Source organism: Scyliorhinus torazame, chromosome 29 (assembly GCF_047496885.1).
Source record: "Scyliorhinus torazame isolate Kashiwa2021f chromosome 29, sScyTor2.1, whole genome shotgun sequence".
Taxonomy (NCBI): Eukaryota; Metazoa; Chordata; class Chondrichthyes; order Carcharhiniformes; family Scyliorhinidae; genus Scyliorhinus; species Scyliorhinus torazame.
The window spans coordinates 38,946,497-38,962,873 of NC_092735.1; the positions used below are offsets into that span (position 1 = coordinate 38,946,497).

Below are 16,377 nucleotides of genomic sequence, written 5' to 3' on the forward strand. Positions count from 1 at the left end.
AGTCGGCACCTTCAGGAACTGTGCCTCAGTGAGAGTCAGCACCTTCAGGAACTGTCCCCCAGTGAGAGTCAGCATCTTCAGGAACTGTCCCCCAGTGAGAGTCAGCACCTTCAGTAACTGTCCCCCAGTGAGAGTCAGCACCTTCAGGAACTGTATCCCAGTGAGAATCAGCACCTTCAGGAAGTGTCCCCCAGTGAGAGTCAGCACCTTCAGGAACTGTATCCCAGTGAGAGTCAGCACCTTCAGGAACTGTCCCCCAGTGAGAGTCAGCACCTTCAGGAACTATGTCCCAGTGAGAGTCAGCACCTTCAGGAACTGTGTCCCAGTGAGAGTCAGCACCTTCAGGACCTGTCCCCCAGTGAGAGTCAGCACCTTCAGGAACTGTCCCCCAGTGAGAGTCAGCACCTTCAGGAACTGTCCCCCAGTGAGAGTCAGCACCTTCAGGAACTGTCCCCCAGTGAGATTCAGCACCTTCAGGAACTGTCCCCCAGTGAGAGTCAGCACCTTCAGGAACTGTATCCCAGTGAGAGTCAGCACCTTCAGGAACTGTATCCCAGTGAGAGTCAGCACCTTCAGGAACTGTGTCCCAGTGAGAGTCAGCACCTTCAGGAACTATGTCCCAGTGAGAGTCAGCACCTTCAGGAACTGTGTCCCAGTGAGAGTCAGCACCTTCAGGAACTGTCCCCCAGTGAGAGTCAGCATCTTCAGGAACTGTCCCCCAGTGAGAGTCGGCACCTTCAGGAACTGTGCCTCAGTGAGAGTCAGCACCTTCAGGAACTGTCCCCCAGTGAGAGTCAGCATCTTCAGGAACTGTCCCCCAGTGAGAGTCAGCACCTTCAGGAACTGTCCCCCAGTGAGAGTCAGCACCTTCAGGAACTGTATCCCAGTGAGAGTCAGCACCTTCAGGAACTGTCCCCCAGTGAGAGTCAGCACCTTCAGGAACTGTATCCCAGTGAGAGTCAGCACCTTCAGGAACTGTATCCCAGTGAGAGTCAGCACCTTCAGGAACTGTATCCCAGTGAGAGTCAGCACCTTCAGGAACTGTATCCCAGTGAGAGTCAGCACCTTCAGGAACTGTGTCCCAGTGAGAGTCAGCACCTTCAGGAACTGTGTCCCAGTGAGAGTCAGCACCTTCAGGAACTGTCCCCCAGTGAGAGTCAGCACCTTCAGGAACTGTTCCCAGTGAGAGTCAGCACCTTCAGGAACTGTCCCCCAGTGAGAGTCAGCACCTTCAGGAACTGTATCCCAGTGAGAGTCAGCACCTTCAGGAACTGTGTCCCAGTGAGAGTCAGCACCTTCAGGAACTGTATCCCACTGAGAGTCAGCACCTTCAGGAACTGTATCCCACTGAGAGTCAGCACCTTCAGGAACTGTCTCCCAGTGAGAATCAGCACCTTCAGGAACTGTATCCCACTGAGAGTCAGCTCCTTCAGGAACTGTGTCCCAGTGAGAGTCAGCACCTTCAGGAACTGTATCCCAGTGAGAGTCAGCACCTTCAGGAACTGTATCCCACTGAGAGTCAGCACCTTCAGGAACTGTGTCCCAGTGAGAGTCAGCACCTTCAGGAACTATGTCCCACTGAGAGTCAGCACCTTCAGGAACTGTCTCCCAGTGAGAATCAGCACCTTCAGGAACTGTATCCCACTGAGAGTCAGCTCCTTCAGGAACTGTGTCCCAGTGAGAGTCAGCACCTTCAGGAACTGTATCCCAGTGAGAGTCAGCACCTTCAGGAACTGTATCCCACTGAGAGTCAGCTCCTTCACGAACTGTGTCCCAGTGAGAGTCAGCACCTTCAGGAACTGTATCCCACTGAGAGTCAGCTCCTTCAGGAACTGTGTCCCAGTGAGAGTCAGCACCTTCAGGAACTATGTCCCAGTGAGAGTCAGCACCTTCAGGAACTGAGTCGCAGTGAGAGAGAGAGCACTTATTCTTTCAATCTTGGGCGAGTGCGAACAATCCTACTGAGTTTGCATTCCGTCTTTTACCTGTAATTCTAGTCAGCACTGCAATCGTACCGAAAGGAAGCAATTTACCCCGAGTTAGTTTGGACGGTGAAGGCTGCTGTATTTTAGCTGCGCCCCAGGTTTTGAAGACCTGTTTTTGAAAAGATTTTGTTGTTCACAGGCTGCTGACAGCTGAATGATTGAAGAGAGGGAGGTACCGAGATCAGCATAGTTAAGGAATTACAGTGTGCACAGCCCACACAAGGAGCCTTTTGTAACAGTCATGTGTTTCTGCGTTCCCCACTTTGCCTGCTTACACAACAGCCAGAACAGGTCGTCCATTTGGTGTCAACACACCTTTCATTGGAAATACTAGTTACCAGGGGCAGGCACTTGTTTATCTTCGGTGTGGAATAGAAGATGAACCTTAAGGCCTTTGAGCATGTTCTCTCACTCTATTCCATCATAGCTTCTCTGTCTCTTAATTTATCCACCTTCATTCTCCAACAAAATTACCAAATTTATTAATTGCACAACAAAAATCTACAAACTCAATTTTGCAAATTGTAATTGATCTCCACCCAAAACTGCATTTTGGGAGAGAAAATATCGTTTTTCTGCTCTACGTGGAGGTGAATATGACACACCTGCCCCTCCCTCCCTCACCTGTGACTCTCCTGTGGTCACTAATACTTTTACCAATACTAATTAGTGCAGCCTTCTCTCCAATATGTGAAAAGATGTATTGGAAAGTTACAAACCTTTCAGCCGACTTACCCAGATCAGGACTCCTATTTGGTTAGAGTGCGTGTCAGGCTAACTGGTCTCTGACTGTGTTTGCTGGATCTCGAGCTAAAGCCCCAGGTAAGGATGAGCAGTCAGTGAGAGGCACACTTGGGAACAGTTGAATGTGAACTCGGTGTCAATGGTCAGTGAATCATTTCGGCAAGGCCCACACAGCAGATTGGTCAAGAAAGTGAAAGCCCATGGGAAACAGGACAATGTGGAAAACTCGATAAAACATTGGCTTAGTAACAGGAAACTAAGGGGAATGGTCTATGGTCTATGGCTGCCCTTGCAATTGGAAAGTGATGTTCCACAGGTGTTGGGACCCTTACGGTTTGTGTTATATATTAACGATTCAGACGTGAACATGAGGAGCATGATTGGGAAAAGATTGGCCGAGTGGGGGACAGTGTAGAGGAAGCTACAATCTCCAGAATGATACAGATGGTTGGTGGAGTGGGCGATAATGTGACAGATGGAATTTAACACAGAGAAGTGTGAGGCCATGCATTTAGGGAGGTCAAACAGTTAGAGGGAGGACACAATAAATGGGAATATACTAAGAGGGGTGGATGAAGTGAGAGATCTCGGCGTACAGGTACTCAGGTCCCTAAAGGCAGCAGTTCAAGTAGACAAAGTTGTTAAGAAGGCATATGGAATGCTCTCCTTCATTGGCAGAGGTATAGCATATAAAAGTAAGGATACAATTAGAATTGTATAAAACACTGGTGAGTCCACAACTGGAATATTGTGGGCAGTTCTGGTCAGCACAGTACAGGAAGGATGTTATTGCTCTGGAGAGAGTGCAGAGGAGGTTTACAAGAATGTTGCCAGGGCTGGAAAAGTGTAGCTACACAGCGGCACGTGGCACAGTGGTTAGCACTGCTGCCTACGGCTCTGAGGTCCCGGGTTCGATCCCGGCCCCGGGTCACTGTCCGTGTGGAGTTTGCACATTCTCTCCGTGTCTGCGTGGGTTTCATCCCCACAACCCAAAGATGTGCAGGGTAGGTGGATTGGCCGCGCTAAATTGCCCCTTAATTGGAAAGAAAGAATAATTGGGTATTCTAAATTTTAAAAAAAAGTGTGGCTCTGAGGAGAGTGGATAGGTTGGGGTTATTTTCCTTGGAACAAAGAAGGCTGAGGGGGGACTTAATTGGAGTGTACAAAATTAGGAGGGGAAGCGATAGAGTGAACATGATCAAATTGTTTCCCTTGGTGGAAAATTCTAGAACCGGGGACATGGATTCAAGATAAGAGGCAGAAGGTGCAGAGGGGACGTGAGGAGGAACGTTTTAACCCAGAGGGTAGTGGGAGTCTGGAACTCGCTGCCCGAGTTGGTGGTGGAGGCAGAGACCCTAAACTCTTCTAAAAGGTACCTGGATCGCCACCTTCAGTGCTGGAAGATACAGGGCAATGGACCGGGTGCAGGAAGGTGGGGTGAGAAAGGGCACCTGGGTGTCCTCGGGCTGGCATGGACAAAATGGGCTGAATGGCCTCCTATGCTGTAACTTTTCACTCTCTGAATCTGAAAGTTGTGGGTTCAAATCCCTCAATGCCCTGTGACCTCAATGCCCTGTGACCTCAATGCCCTGTGACCTCCTCCAGAACCCGTCCGAGATTTTTGCACTTCTGGTCTCTTGTCCTCCCTGATATTTTATTACTCCGCCATCGATGGTCATGCCTTCATCTGCTTGGTCCATGACCTTTATTCGCCCAATTAAAATCTACCCCTTTGACCAAGATTTTTTTTTTTTACAAATAATTTTTATTAAGGTTTTCATAAAATATCAATAACAAAATGAAAAAGGAACCCAACAGGGTTAAGTACAAAACACAATCTAAAAAAGCAACCCTCCATACCCCCCTCCCCCCTGTACATAAATAATAAATTAACATTAACACCCCGACTTAACACAACAGGTGTATACACCCCCTCAGACCCTCCAGTGTAAATAACATAAACAAAAATAAAGTAAACCCCCCCCCTCCGCCCCCCGAGCTGCTGCTGCCATTGACCAATGTCTATCGTTCTGCCAGAAAGTCTAAGAACGGTTGCCACCGCCTAAAGAACCCTTGTACCGAACCTCTCAAGGCGAATTTCACCCTCTCCAATTTAATGAACCCCGCCATATCGCTGATCCAGGATTCCACGCTTGGGGGCCTCGCATCTTTCCACTGAAGGAGAATCCTCCGCCGGGCTACCAGGGACGCAAAGGCCAGAAAACCGGCCTCTTTCGCCTCCTGCACTCCCGGCTCCTCTGCCACCCCAAATATTGCGAGCCCCCAGCCCGGTTTGACCCTGGATCCTACCACCCTCGACACCGTCCTCGCTACACCCTTCCAAAATTCCTCCAGCGTGGGCATGCCCAGAACATATGGGTGTGATTTGCTGGGCTCCCTGAGCACCTAACACACCTTCCTCACCCCCAAAAAAACGGCTCATCCTTGTCCCGGTCATGTGTGCCCTGTGCAGCACCTTAAACTGTATGAGGCTGAGCCTCGCGCACGAAGAGGAAGAATTCACCCTCCCTAGGGCATCTGCCCACATCCCCTCTTCGATCTCCTCTCCCAACTCCTCATCCCACTTACCTTTTACCTCCACCACCGAGGCCTCCTCCTCCTCCTGCATCACCTGGTAAGTTTCCGAGATCTTCCCCACTCCCACTCCCCCCCCCCCCCCCCAGAGCACCCTGTCCTGTACTGTGCGTGGCAGCAGCCGCGGGAATTCCACCACCTGCCGCCTGGCAAACGCCCTTACCTGTCGATACCTAAAGGTGTTCCCCGGGGGAGCCCGTACTTCTCCTCCAGCTCACCCAGGCTCACGAACGTCCTGTCCACAAACAGGTCCCCCAACCTTTGTATCCCTGCCCCGAGAACCCTCCATCTGTTCTCCCTGGGACGAGCCGATGGTTCCCCCGTATTGGGGTCCACACCGAGGCCCCAGCTTCCCCCCTGTGCCGCCTCCATTGCACCCAGATTTTGAGGGCAGCCACCACCACCGGGCTCGTGGTATACCTCCTTGGAGGGAGCGGCAGCGGCACCGTTGCCAGCGCCCCCAGATTCGTACCCACACAAGACGCCGTCTCCAGCCTCTTCCATGCAGCCCCCTCCCCCTCCATCACCCACTTGCGCACCATTGTCGCATTGGCGGCCCAGTAGTACCCACAGAGGTTGGGCAGCGCCAGCCCCCCCCCCCATCCCTACTCCGCTCCAGGAACACCCTTCTCACCCTCGGAGTCCCTCGCGCCCACACAAACCCCATTATGCTCCTGTTAACCCGCCTAAAAAAGGCCTTCAGGATAAGAATGGGGAGGCCCTGGAACAGGAACAAAAACCTTGGGAGCACCGTCATCTTGACTGACTGCACCCTACCCGCCAAGGACAGCGGCAACGCGTCCCACCTCTTGAACTCCTCCTCCATTTGATCCACCAGCCTTGTAAAGTTAAGCCAATGCAGGGCCCCCCAGCTCCTGGCCACCTGGACCCCCAAATACCTGAAGCTCCTCTCCCCCCTTTTTAATGGGAGCTCGCCAATCCCCCTCTCCTGGTCCCCTGGGTGAACCACGAACAGCTCGCTCTTCCCCATGTTGAGCTTATACCCCGAGAAATCCCCGAACTCCCTGAGGATCCGCATTACCTCCGGCATTCCCCCCACCGGGTCCGCCACATATAGCAGCAAGTCGTCCGCATAGAGCGACACCCTATGCTCCTCCCCGCCCCGTACCAGCCCCCTCCAGTTCCTCGACTCCCTCAGTGCCATAGCCAGGGGTTCAATCTCCAGTGCGAAGAGCAGGGGGTTCAGGGGACACCCCTGCCTCGTCCCTCGGTGCAACCGAAAGTACTCGGACCTCCTCCTGTTTGTGGCCACACTCGCCATCGGGACCTCATACAACAGCCTGACCCACCTGACAAAACCCTCCCCAAACCCGAACCTCTTCAGCACCTCCCACAGGTACCCCCACTCTACCCTATCGAAGGCTTTCTCAGCGTCCATCGCCACAACTATCTCCGCCTCCCCCTCCCTCGCCGGCATCATGCTAACGTTCAAAAGCCTCCGCACATTCGCGTTCTACTGCCTCCCCTTCACAAACCCCGTCTGGTCTTCATGGATGATCTGCGGCACACAATCCTCAATCCTCGTGGCTAAGACTTTCGCCAGCATCTTGGCATCTATGTTTAGCAACAAAATCGGCCTGTAAGACCCACACTGCAGGGAATCCTTGTCCCCCTTCACGATCAAGGAGATCAGTGCCCGGGACATTGTCGGGGGCAAAGCCCCCCCCTCCCTTGCCTCATTGAAGGTCCTAACTAGCAACGTGGCCAACAGGTCCATATATTTTTTATAGAATTTGACCGGGAAACCATCCGGCCCCGGTGCCTTCCCCACCTGCATGCTCCCTATCCCTTTGGTCAGCTCCTCCAGCCCAATCGGCCCCCAATCCCGCCACCAACCCTCCTCCACCTTCGGAAACCTCAATTGGTCCAGGAAGCAGCCCATCCCTCCCTCCTCCAGTGGGGGCTCGGATCGGTACAATTCCTCATAGAAGTCCCTGAAGACCCCATTGATGCCAACCCCATTCCGCACCATGCTCCCTCCCCTGTCCTTAACTCCCCCGATCTCCCTAGCTGCGTCCCGCTTCCGAAGCTGATGCGCCAGCATCCGGCTTGCCTTTTCCCCATACTCGTAAATCGCCCCCTGGGCCTTCCTCCACTGCACCTCCGCCTTCCTGGTGGTCACCAGGTCGAATTCGGCCTGGAGGCTGCGCCTCTTCCTCAATAATCCTTCCTCGGGCACCTCCGCATACCTCCTGTCTACCCTCACCATCTCCCCCACGAGCCTCTCCCTCTACCCCCGCTCCCTCCTCTCCTTGTGGGCCCTAATGGAGATCAGCTCTCCCCTAACCATCGCCTTCAGCGCCTCCCATACCATCCCCACTCGGACCTCCCCATTATCGTTGGCCTCCAGGTACCTCTCTATACTTCCTCGGACCCGCTCGCTCACCTCCTCGTCCGCCAACAGCCCCACCTCCAAGCGCCACAACGGGCGCTGATCCCTCTCCTCCCCCAGCTCTAAGTCCACCCAATGCGGGGCGTGGTCCGAAATGGCTATCGCCGAGTACTCGGTATCCTCTACTCTCGCTATCAGCGCCCTGCTCAAAATAAAAAAGTCGATTCGAGAATAAGCCTTATGGACACGCGAGAAGAATGAAAATTCCCTAGCCTCTGGCCTCGCAAATCTCCAAGGGTCCACCCCTCCCATCTGGTCCATAAATCCCCTCAACACTCTAGCCGCCGCTGGCTTCCTACCCGTCCTAGACCTGGAGCGATCCAGTGCCGGATGCAACACCGTGTTAAAGTCTCCCCCCATTATCAGGCACCCCCCACTTCCAAGTCTGGGATCCAACCCAACATGCGCCGCATAAAACCCGCATTGTCCCAATTCGGGGCATACACATTGACCAGTACCACCCTCTCTCCCTGCAACTTACCACTTACCAATACGTACCTACCGCCATTATCTGCCACAATGCTCGACGCCTCGAACGACACCTTCTTTCCCACCAAGATCGCCACCCCTCGATTTTTGGCATCCAGCCCCGAGTGAAACACCTGACCTACCCACCCTTTCCTCAATCTCACCTGGTCTGCCACCTTCAGGTGTGTCTCCTGGAGCATAACCACATCCGCCTTGAGCCCCTTCAGGTGCGCGAACACGTGGGCCCGCTTAACCGGCCCGTTCAGTCCCCTTACATTCCAGGTTATCAGCCGGATCAGGGGGCTACCCGCCCCCCCTCCCCTGCCGACTAGCCATGACCCCTCCTCGGCCAGCCACGCGCCCGCACCCCACACCCGGCCCGTTCCCCACGGCGGCGACCCCCGTCTCGACCCCCCCACTCGCTCCAGCTCCCCCTTGACCATAAGCAGCAACTCGATTCCTTCCCGCCCCGCCCCCGCCGGCTAGGATCCGACCTAGCTGTTTTACTCCCCCCAATGCACTTCCGCAAGTCAGCTGACTCCTGCTGACCCCGGCCACTCCTGCCTCTCCTTCGACTCCTCCCATTGTGTGACACACCCTCCTCTTCCGTTCCCCCAGCGCTGGATACCCTCTTGCTGCTCCTCTGCCCACTGCATCCACGCTGCCTGGTCTTCGCCCGCCGCCATCTTGCTCTTCTTCCCTCGCACCTTCTTCGGGTCCACCACCACCTTTTTAGTCGCCCTGCTCCTGGTAAAAGCCATATACTATCGGGGAACTATTGTAATCTCCTTCCCACACCGGGAAACGTCGAAAAAGTGCCGTTGGGGGCCCTGAGAAGAGCCCAAAAGTCCGTTTTTGTGGGAGCCGCCGAATGTGCGACTTAGCTCCGCATAGCCGCAACCGGAAGTCCCTTTGACCACGATTTTGGCCACCAGTCTTAATATTTCTTTGTAAAGCTCAATGTTAAATTTTGCCTCATAACTCTGTTGTGAAGCATCTCAGGCTGTTTCATGAGGCTGAAGGTGCTACATAAATACCCGTTGATGTAACTCTAACTCCTAATAAAGAGGAGATATTGCTGGTTTGTCCTTGGCACTCGGCTATCCAAACCTTGTAGATTAAATGTTCTGTGATAAATTGAGATTGTGTTATGAACAATATTTGGAAGGCTGTAAGATGTCGAGATAGCTCCTCTCGGCTCAAGCTCTGGGTCAGTGTAGCTCAGTTTCTGACTAAGGTTTTTTTTTAAATTTAGAGTGCCCAATTCATTTTTTCCAATTAAGGGGCAATTTAGTGTGACCAATCCACCTACCCCGCACATCTTTGGGTTGTGGGGGTGAAACCCACGCAGACACGGGGAGAATGTGCAAACTCCACACGGACAGTGACCCAGAGCCGGGATCGAACCTGGGACCTCGGCGCCATGAGGCAGCAGTGCTAACCACGGAGTAAGGTTTTAATATGGCTTGATTAGTATATGGACTAAATGGGGGAAATTGCGATTTAGTATTTAATCTGTCCCCAGTGACTTGAATCAACTATTGGAGAACACAGAAATCTAAACAAGGTCACTTCTGAAAACAGCACCAAGCTCGCTGTACTCCAATGTTGGATTTGGAGCGGGTTTCAACTGGTAGTTGCAGTTTAATCTTGGCAAGCCACTCCCATGTGTTAAATCAAGGGTGAGTGTAATGTTCAGCAGCTGGGGTATTACACACATTCTGATACTTCAGAAAACACTGGCATAGAATGAAGAAGCCAGGTTCAGATTGTGTTTCGGGCCAGTGACTGGAGCATCAAAATGTGAGGGGGTGGGGGCAGGAAAAAACGGAGTGACCTATTCCTGAAACTCCACATGTAAACAACCCAGCCTCAGCAGCGGGAATGAAAAGTCGAGATCAACAGATACTCCACTTCTCCCGGCATTCGTATACATAGCCACGTATTTACAATGCCAGCTTTTGCAAGATTCCACATCGTATTCCTCATTCTCTTTCTGCCACATTTTTACAAGTTTATTCATCTACACGATTCTTCCAAACCAGTTAACAATCCAGCACATATCCTGAGAATGTACAATTAATATCTTAATATTCTGCTTTCCGTCTTCAATAAACCTGTAATTAGAAATGCAGAATTTGTATTGGTACTAATGCACAATATTCATTTTCAAACGTTAGCAGGGCTGGCAGTGGGCATTGAACATTTACCTAGGGCAATAAAAAATACCCTTGCCCCGACCTCAGAGTCAGCAAGTGGCCAGATCTGGTAATAGCTGCAATGTAGGCGAGGCACATGTGATGATGGATTGGCTTTCGGGGAGGTGCCAATGTTAAATTTCCTTTAATACAGGAAATTTACTGAAAGGGAAGCATTTAAACATCAAACTACAAGGACAGGGCTTTTAAAAATTAATTTCCAGGATGTGGGCATCGTTGGTTAGGCCAGCATTTATTGCCCACACCTAGAAGGTGGGGGTGAGCTGCCTTCTTGAACCGCTGCAGTCTTTCAGGTGTAGGTACACCCACAGTGCTGTTAGGGAGGGAGTTCCAGGATGTTGCCCCAGCAACAATGGAGGAACGGCCGATATATTTCCCAGTCAGGGTGGTGAGTGACTTGGAGGGGAACCTCCAGGTGGTGGGGTTCCCGGGTATCTGCTGCTCTTGTCCATCTAGGTGGTGGTGGTCGTGGGTTTGGAAGGTGCTGTCTAAGGAACCTTGGTGAGTTCCTGTAGTGCATCTTGTAGATGTACACACGACTGCCGCTGTTCGGTGGTGGAGGGTTTGAATGTTTGTAGAAGGAGTGCCAATCAAACGGGGCTGCTTTGTCCTGGATGGTGTTGAGCTTCTTGAGTGTTTTTGGAGCTGAACTCATCCAGGCAAGTGGAGAGTATTCCATCACACTATTGACTTGTGCCTTGTAGATGGTGGACAGGCTTTGGGGGTTCAGGAGGTGAGTTACTCACTGTAGGATTCGCAGCCTTTGACCTGCCCTGGTAGCCACAGTATTAATGTGGCTGGGTCCAGTTCAGTTTCTGATCAATGGTAACATAGATACAAAGAAGATAGGAGCAGAAGGAGGCCTTTTGGCCCTTCGAGCCTGCTCCGTCATTCATCACGATCATGGCTGATCATCCAACTCAAACCCCCAGGATGTTGATTATGGGGATTCAGCGATGGGAATGCCATTGAATGTCAAGGGGCGATGGTTAGATTGTCTCTTGTAGGAGATGGTCATTGCCTGGCACTTGTGTGGTGTGAATGTAACTTGCCACTTGTCAGCCCGAGCTTGGATATTGTCCAGGTCTTGCTGCATTTGGACACGGACTGTTTCATTATCTGAGGAGTCGCGAATGGTGCTGAACATTGTGCAGTCATCATATTGAAGCCTAAGTTGTGGAATGGCAGAGTTTAAATGACCAAACATTCTCAGGCTGGTCTGAGTAAAGTCCAGCCAGATCCACCTGGCCCAGAGTCACAGTCCCCTTTGCTTTTAAAACGGGAATAATTACAACACAAATTCCAATCAGATGTTTTAATTGTCTGCTGTTGGGTTTTCTCTGATTTGTCACAACATCTCGGGCGGGGGGTGGGGGTGCAGTTTTTAACTGCATCATCTCGGAGTGAGTGTCTACCTGAGAATCCTGGATAATCTGTGCCAAATACCTTTTCGATGTCTCAGAGCTACAAACACTCTCTGTTTAAACGCAAACACCAGGATGCTGTGCAGTGTAAACAAACAGAACAATGTGGGAGAAGGTCATGGAAAGAAACCTGATGTCACTCCCTGACTAACACCTGTACCCTTAATAATCCTCAGCATCTTGGGCAGCACGGTGGCACAGTGGGTTAGCCCTGCAGCCTCATGGCGCCAAGGTCCCAGGTTCGATCCTGGCTCTGGGTCACTGTCCGTGTGGAGTTTGCACATTCTCCCCGTGTCTGCGTGGGTTTTGCCCCCACAACCCAAAGATGTGCAGGGTCGGTGGATTGGCCACGCTAAATTGCCCCTTGATTGGAAAAAAATTAATTGGGTACTCTAAATTTATAAAGAAAAAAATCATTACTGAGACTAATGTTAAATGTAGGTTTTCCAATTAAGGGGCAATTTATCGTGGCCAATCCACCTACCCTGCACATCTTTGGGTTGTGGGGGCGAAACCCACGCAGACACGGGGAGAATGTGCAAACTCCACACGGACAGTGACCCAGAGCCGGGATCGAACCTGGAACATCAGCGCCGTGAGGCAGCAGTGCTAACCACTGTGCCACCGTGCAGTCCCTTTTTATAATCTTTTAATGTCATAAGTTGGCATACATTATCACTGCAATGAAGTTGCTTTGAAAAGCCCCTAGTGGCCACATTCCGGCGCCTGTTCGGGTACGCGGAGGGAGAATTCAGAATGTCCAATTCCCCTAACAGCACGTCTTTCGGGACTTGTGGGAGGAAACCGGAGCACCCGGAGAAACCCACACAGACACAGGGAGAATGGGCAGACTCCGCAGAGACAGTGAGCCAAGCCGGGAATCGAACCGGGGACCCAACGCTGTGAAGCCATAGTGCTAACCACTGTGCTCCCATGCTGCCCTCAGTAATGTGATGAGAGTGCAGGGTCCCTGTGCCTTCAGATAACACCTTGTGTTTCTTGAACCTTCAGGTAAAACATCCCGAGGTATTTTAAGAGGAAACTTATCACGGGCCACATCGGGGATGTTAGAGCAGATGGAAGAAAGGTTCAGGGAGTGGTTAATGGCGGTGTGGGAAATAGTTGTGCATCATTCTCTGCACGGGAAGCGGAGTCACCGCACCAACAGGAGCTAATCAAAAAGTGCAGTTCGCTTCAGCAGCTCTTCACCCAGGTTTTCTATTTTGGGGTTTTATTATTTTTCACTATTTATTCTCCCGTCACCTACAGGAGGCAGTTTCACAGCGAGGCCTCCATCCCAGACAGCCAGAGTCCCTGGAGTGACATTCTAAACACGGGTGGAAAATGGGTGGGTGGAAGAGATGTTTCCTCCACCCCCCCCCCCCCCCCTCAAATGGGTCCTGCCATCACCATGGACCATTGGGACATTCCCAATTGCATTCAAGTTGCAGTGCAGGAGTTTGAGGGAGCGTTGCACTGTCAGAATTACTGTATTGTGGCTCAAGGGTTCGACTCAGTTGATTGTATCCTATGGCACTATTCTGGAGCAAGTTCTCCCCAGTGCCCAGAGGTCAAATACGTACCTCTCAATCAACATCTCATCATGACGATATTGCTGTTTGTGGGATCTTTCTGTGCAGAGTTTGGCTGCTGCGTTTCCGACATCAAGACAGTGACTACACTCCAAACTCCTTCCCCCCCTCCCCCCATTCTCAAACATTGAGAATTTGGCAATCTTTACGAGTTAAGAAGTGGTTTCCCCAGAAACAATCTGGTGTTTTCAGTGACTGCACTGTTCAGAGTACAGCAAACAACATTCCACCCATTTTCTGAGGACAGGTTAGACCCAATCCATCACCGCGAGTTTCGACACATCCACTTGTTAAAACAACCCAGTGATTCATTAATTCAGTAATTAGTCCAACCCCGTCTCGGTTTCCTGTGTCTGTTTCAGCCATTCCGCTCCGGCTGTAACCTGGCTCAAACCTTTTGCGTACGTTTGTTTCTTCCCAAGTGAGTCAGTAACACACACTCACACCAGGATAAGAGGGTTATCGGTTCAAGACCCACCCCAGACACTAGAGTACAAAATCTCCCCCTGTGGCACCGAGGGTGTCCTGCACTGCCACAGGGGGATGTAAAAGACCCCATGCCATCATTCTGAAGGGGAGTTCTGGCGATTATTTAACACGATTGGGGCGACACAGTGGTTAGCACTGCTGCCTCACAGCACCGAGGACCCGGGTTCGATCCCAGCGCTGGGTCACTGTCGCTGTGGAGTTTAATAATCACTTGTCACAAGTAGGCTTCAATGCTGGTTTAGCACAGGGCTAAATAACTGGCTTTTAAAGCAGACCCAGGCAGGCCAGCAGCGCGGGTTCAATTCCCGTACCAGCCTCCCCGAACAGGCGCCGGAATGTGGCGACTAGGGGCTTTTCACAGTAACTTCACTTGAAGCCGACTTGTGACAATAAGCGGTTTTCATTTAATTTTGTTTCAATTAAGTTACTGTGAAAAGCCCCTAGTCGCCACATTTCGGCACCTGTTCAGGGAGGCTGGTACAGTATTTGTGCGCTGCTGACATTGTTCTGCATTACAAGTCAGCTGTTTAGCCCACTGTGCTAAGCAAGCACATTCTCCCCGAGTCTCCGTGAGTTTCATCCCCGAGTCGCCGTGGGATTCACCCCCACCCACACGCTAAATTGCCCCTTAATTAGAAAAAAAGGAATTGGATACTCTAAGTTTATAATTTAAAAAATTATTTAACATGATCAACATCAGTAAAACAGATTGTTTGATCTTTAATATGTTGCTCTTTGTGGGATTTTGCGGTGTGAAAATTGGCTGCGGTGTTTCCTACATAACACCAGGGACTGAACTGCAAACATATTTCATTACAAAGCTGGAACATGCTCCTGAGGTTGTGACAGGCGCTATAGTAATGGACGTTCTCTGTTGGCAACATCTCGGGCAGCACTTTAGCATTGTGGTTAGCACAATTGCTTCACAGCTCCAGGGTCCCAGGTTCGATTCCGGCTTGGGTCACTGTCTGCGGAGTCTGCACATCCTCCCCGTGTGTGCGTGGGTTTCCTCCGGGTGCTCCGGTTTCCTCCCACAGTCCAAAGATGTGCAGGTTAGGTGGATTGGCCATGATAAATTGCCCTTAGTGTCCAAAATTGCCCTCAGTGTTGGACTGGGTTGTGGGGATAGGGTGGAGGTGTTGACCTTGGGTAGGGTGCTCTTTCCAGGAGCCGGTGCAGACTCGATGGGCCGAATGGCCTCCTTCTGCACTGTAAATTCTATGATAATCTCGAGTAATCTCTTGGCCTCATTAGTGTTTACATTTGGAAGTTTCATAAAATGATTAGTGGACCCCATATTTTCCCAGTGACCCTGAGTCCTTGCCAAACCCCTGGCCCCACAGCACTGACTAGGGTCACTCTCAATTTCACACGCAACTCGAGACACTTCCCCCAACACTATGCCCCAACCCTTACCCTCTGCCACCGGTTTACCCCCCCAGCCCCCTCTACCATCGGAGGATATTTGGTAAATGGTCACTCCACAAAAGCGGTCTGGTCCAGTCAGGGACACGTACATCCTCCACTTGGGATTGTCCCAGGAAGGATTGGTACAGGAGGAGTAAGGAGAGAAAGAAAGTGTTCTTTAAAGCAGTGCGATCTGGGAGTTTCTATTGCAATGTGGACCCTTGTGTTTGGCTGTGTTGCTGAGATGATACCATATCGGGTGTTTTTGAATGACTCACGCCCCCTTTACTTTCTCAGCTGAAAACAGGATACTTGGAGATAAAGCTGTAAAGGACACTGACATTCAGGCAATCCTTCGAATCCTGAGCCAAGCTTCAAGACACATCGTTGACTGTTCCATTGTTCCACTCACAACAAGGGAAGCTGGTGCAGAACACAACTGTGATTAACGTTGTGGAATACCACATCATTTGTGTTTTGGCAAAGCGAGAAGCAAGAGGAATTTAACCACAGTTCCTGTGCCATCCCCTCTCCTTCCTACTGCAGACCACAGTCGTAGACCATTGTGAACAAGGGGCCGCCCCCCATTGTCTGGGTGTGACAATGCCGCAGCGAGGGGCAGCAGACGGTGTTTAACCTTCAGGGGCAGAGCGAAAAAAAACCTGAAAAATAAAATTAATTATTGACTCAACAAACTATTGAATTACTGAATACATTCTGCCTCGGGCAGGAGTCTTAAACTCGATAAACCAGAAATGCAATTCTCCACACTGGTAGTTGAGGAAGAAGCCCAATTTAAAGTTAAATAAAGTTTTGGTCCAGTGAGTCATTCGCCCCGTGTCACTGCGAATTATCATTTAACAAACAGGCTGTTGCTAAGGGTTTTCTTTCGTCATTTGCAAGGCTGTGGATGTTGCTGGAAGGATATTTATTGATTGCCCATCTCTCGCAGTTCTGAGGAAGTGGTTCCACAGGTTTTCTTGACGCACTGGCAAGCAGTTTGATTCCATTTAATAGTCCCATTTCCGAGGGTAGTTGCGT

General features: G+C 51.2%; 1 protein-coding gene across 1 annotated transcript in view; it reads left to right on the forward strand.

Moving 5' to 3' along the window:
* Positions 1 to 16,137, forward strand: part of LOC140404084 (G-protein coupled receptor family C group 5 member B-like) — a 35,272-nt gene extending 19,135 nt beyond the window's left edge. Inside the window, exon 4 of the mRNA XM_072492470.1 lies at positions 15,634 to 16,137. Coding sequence (XP_072348571.1) covers positions 15,634 to 15,666 — 33 coding nt within the window. The 3' untranslated portion in view covers positions 15,667 to 16,137. The remainder of the gene's footprint in view (positions 1 to 15,633) is intronic.
* Positions 16,138 to 16,377: the final 240 nt, after the last annotated feature.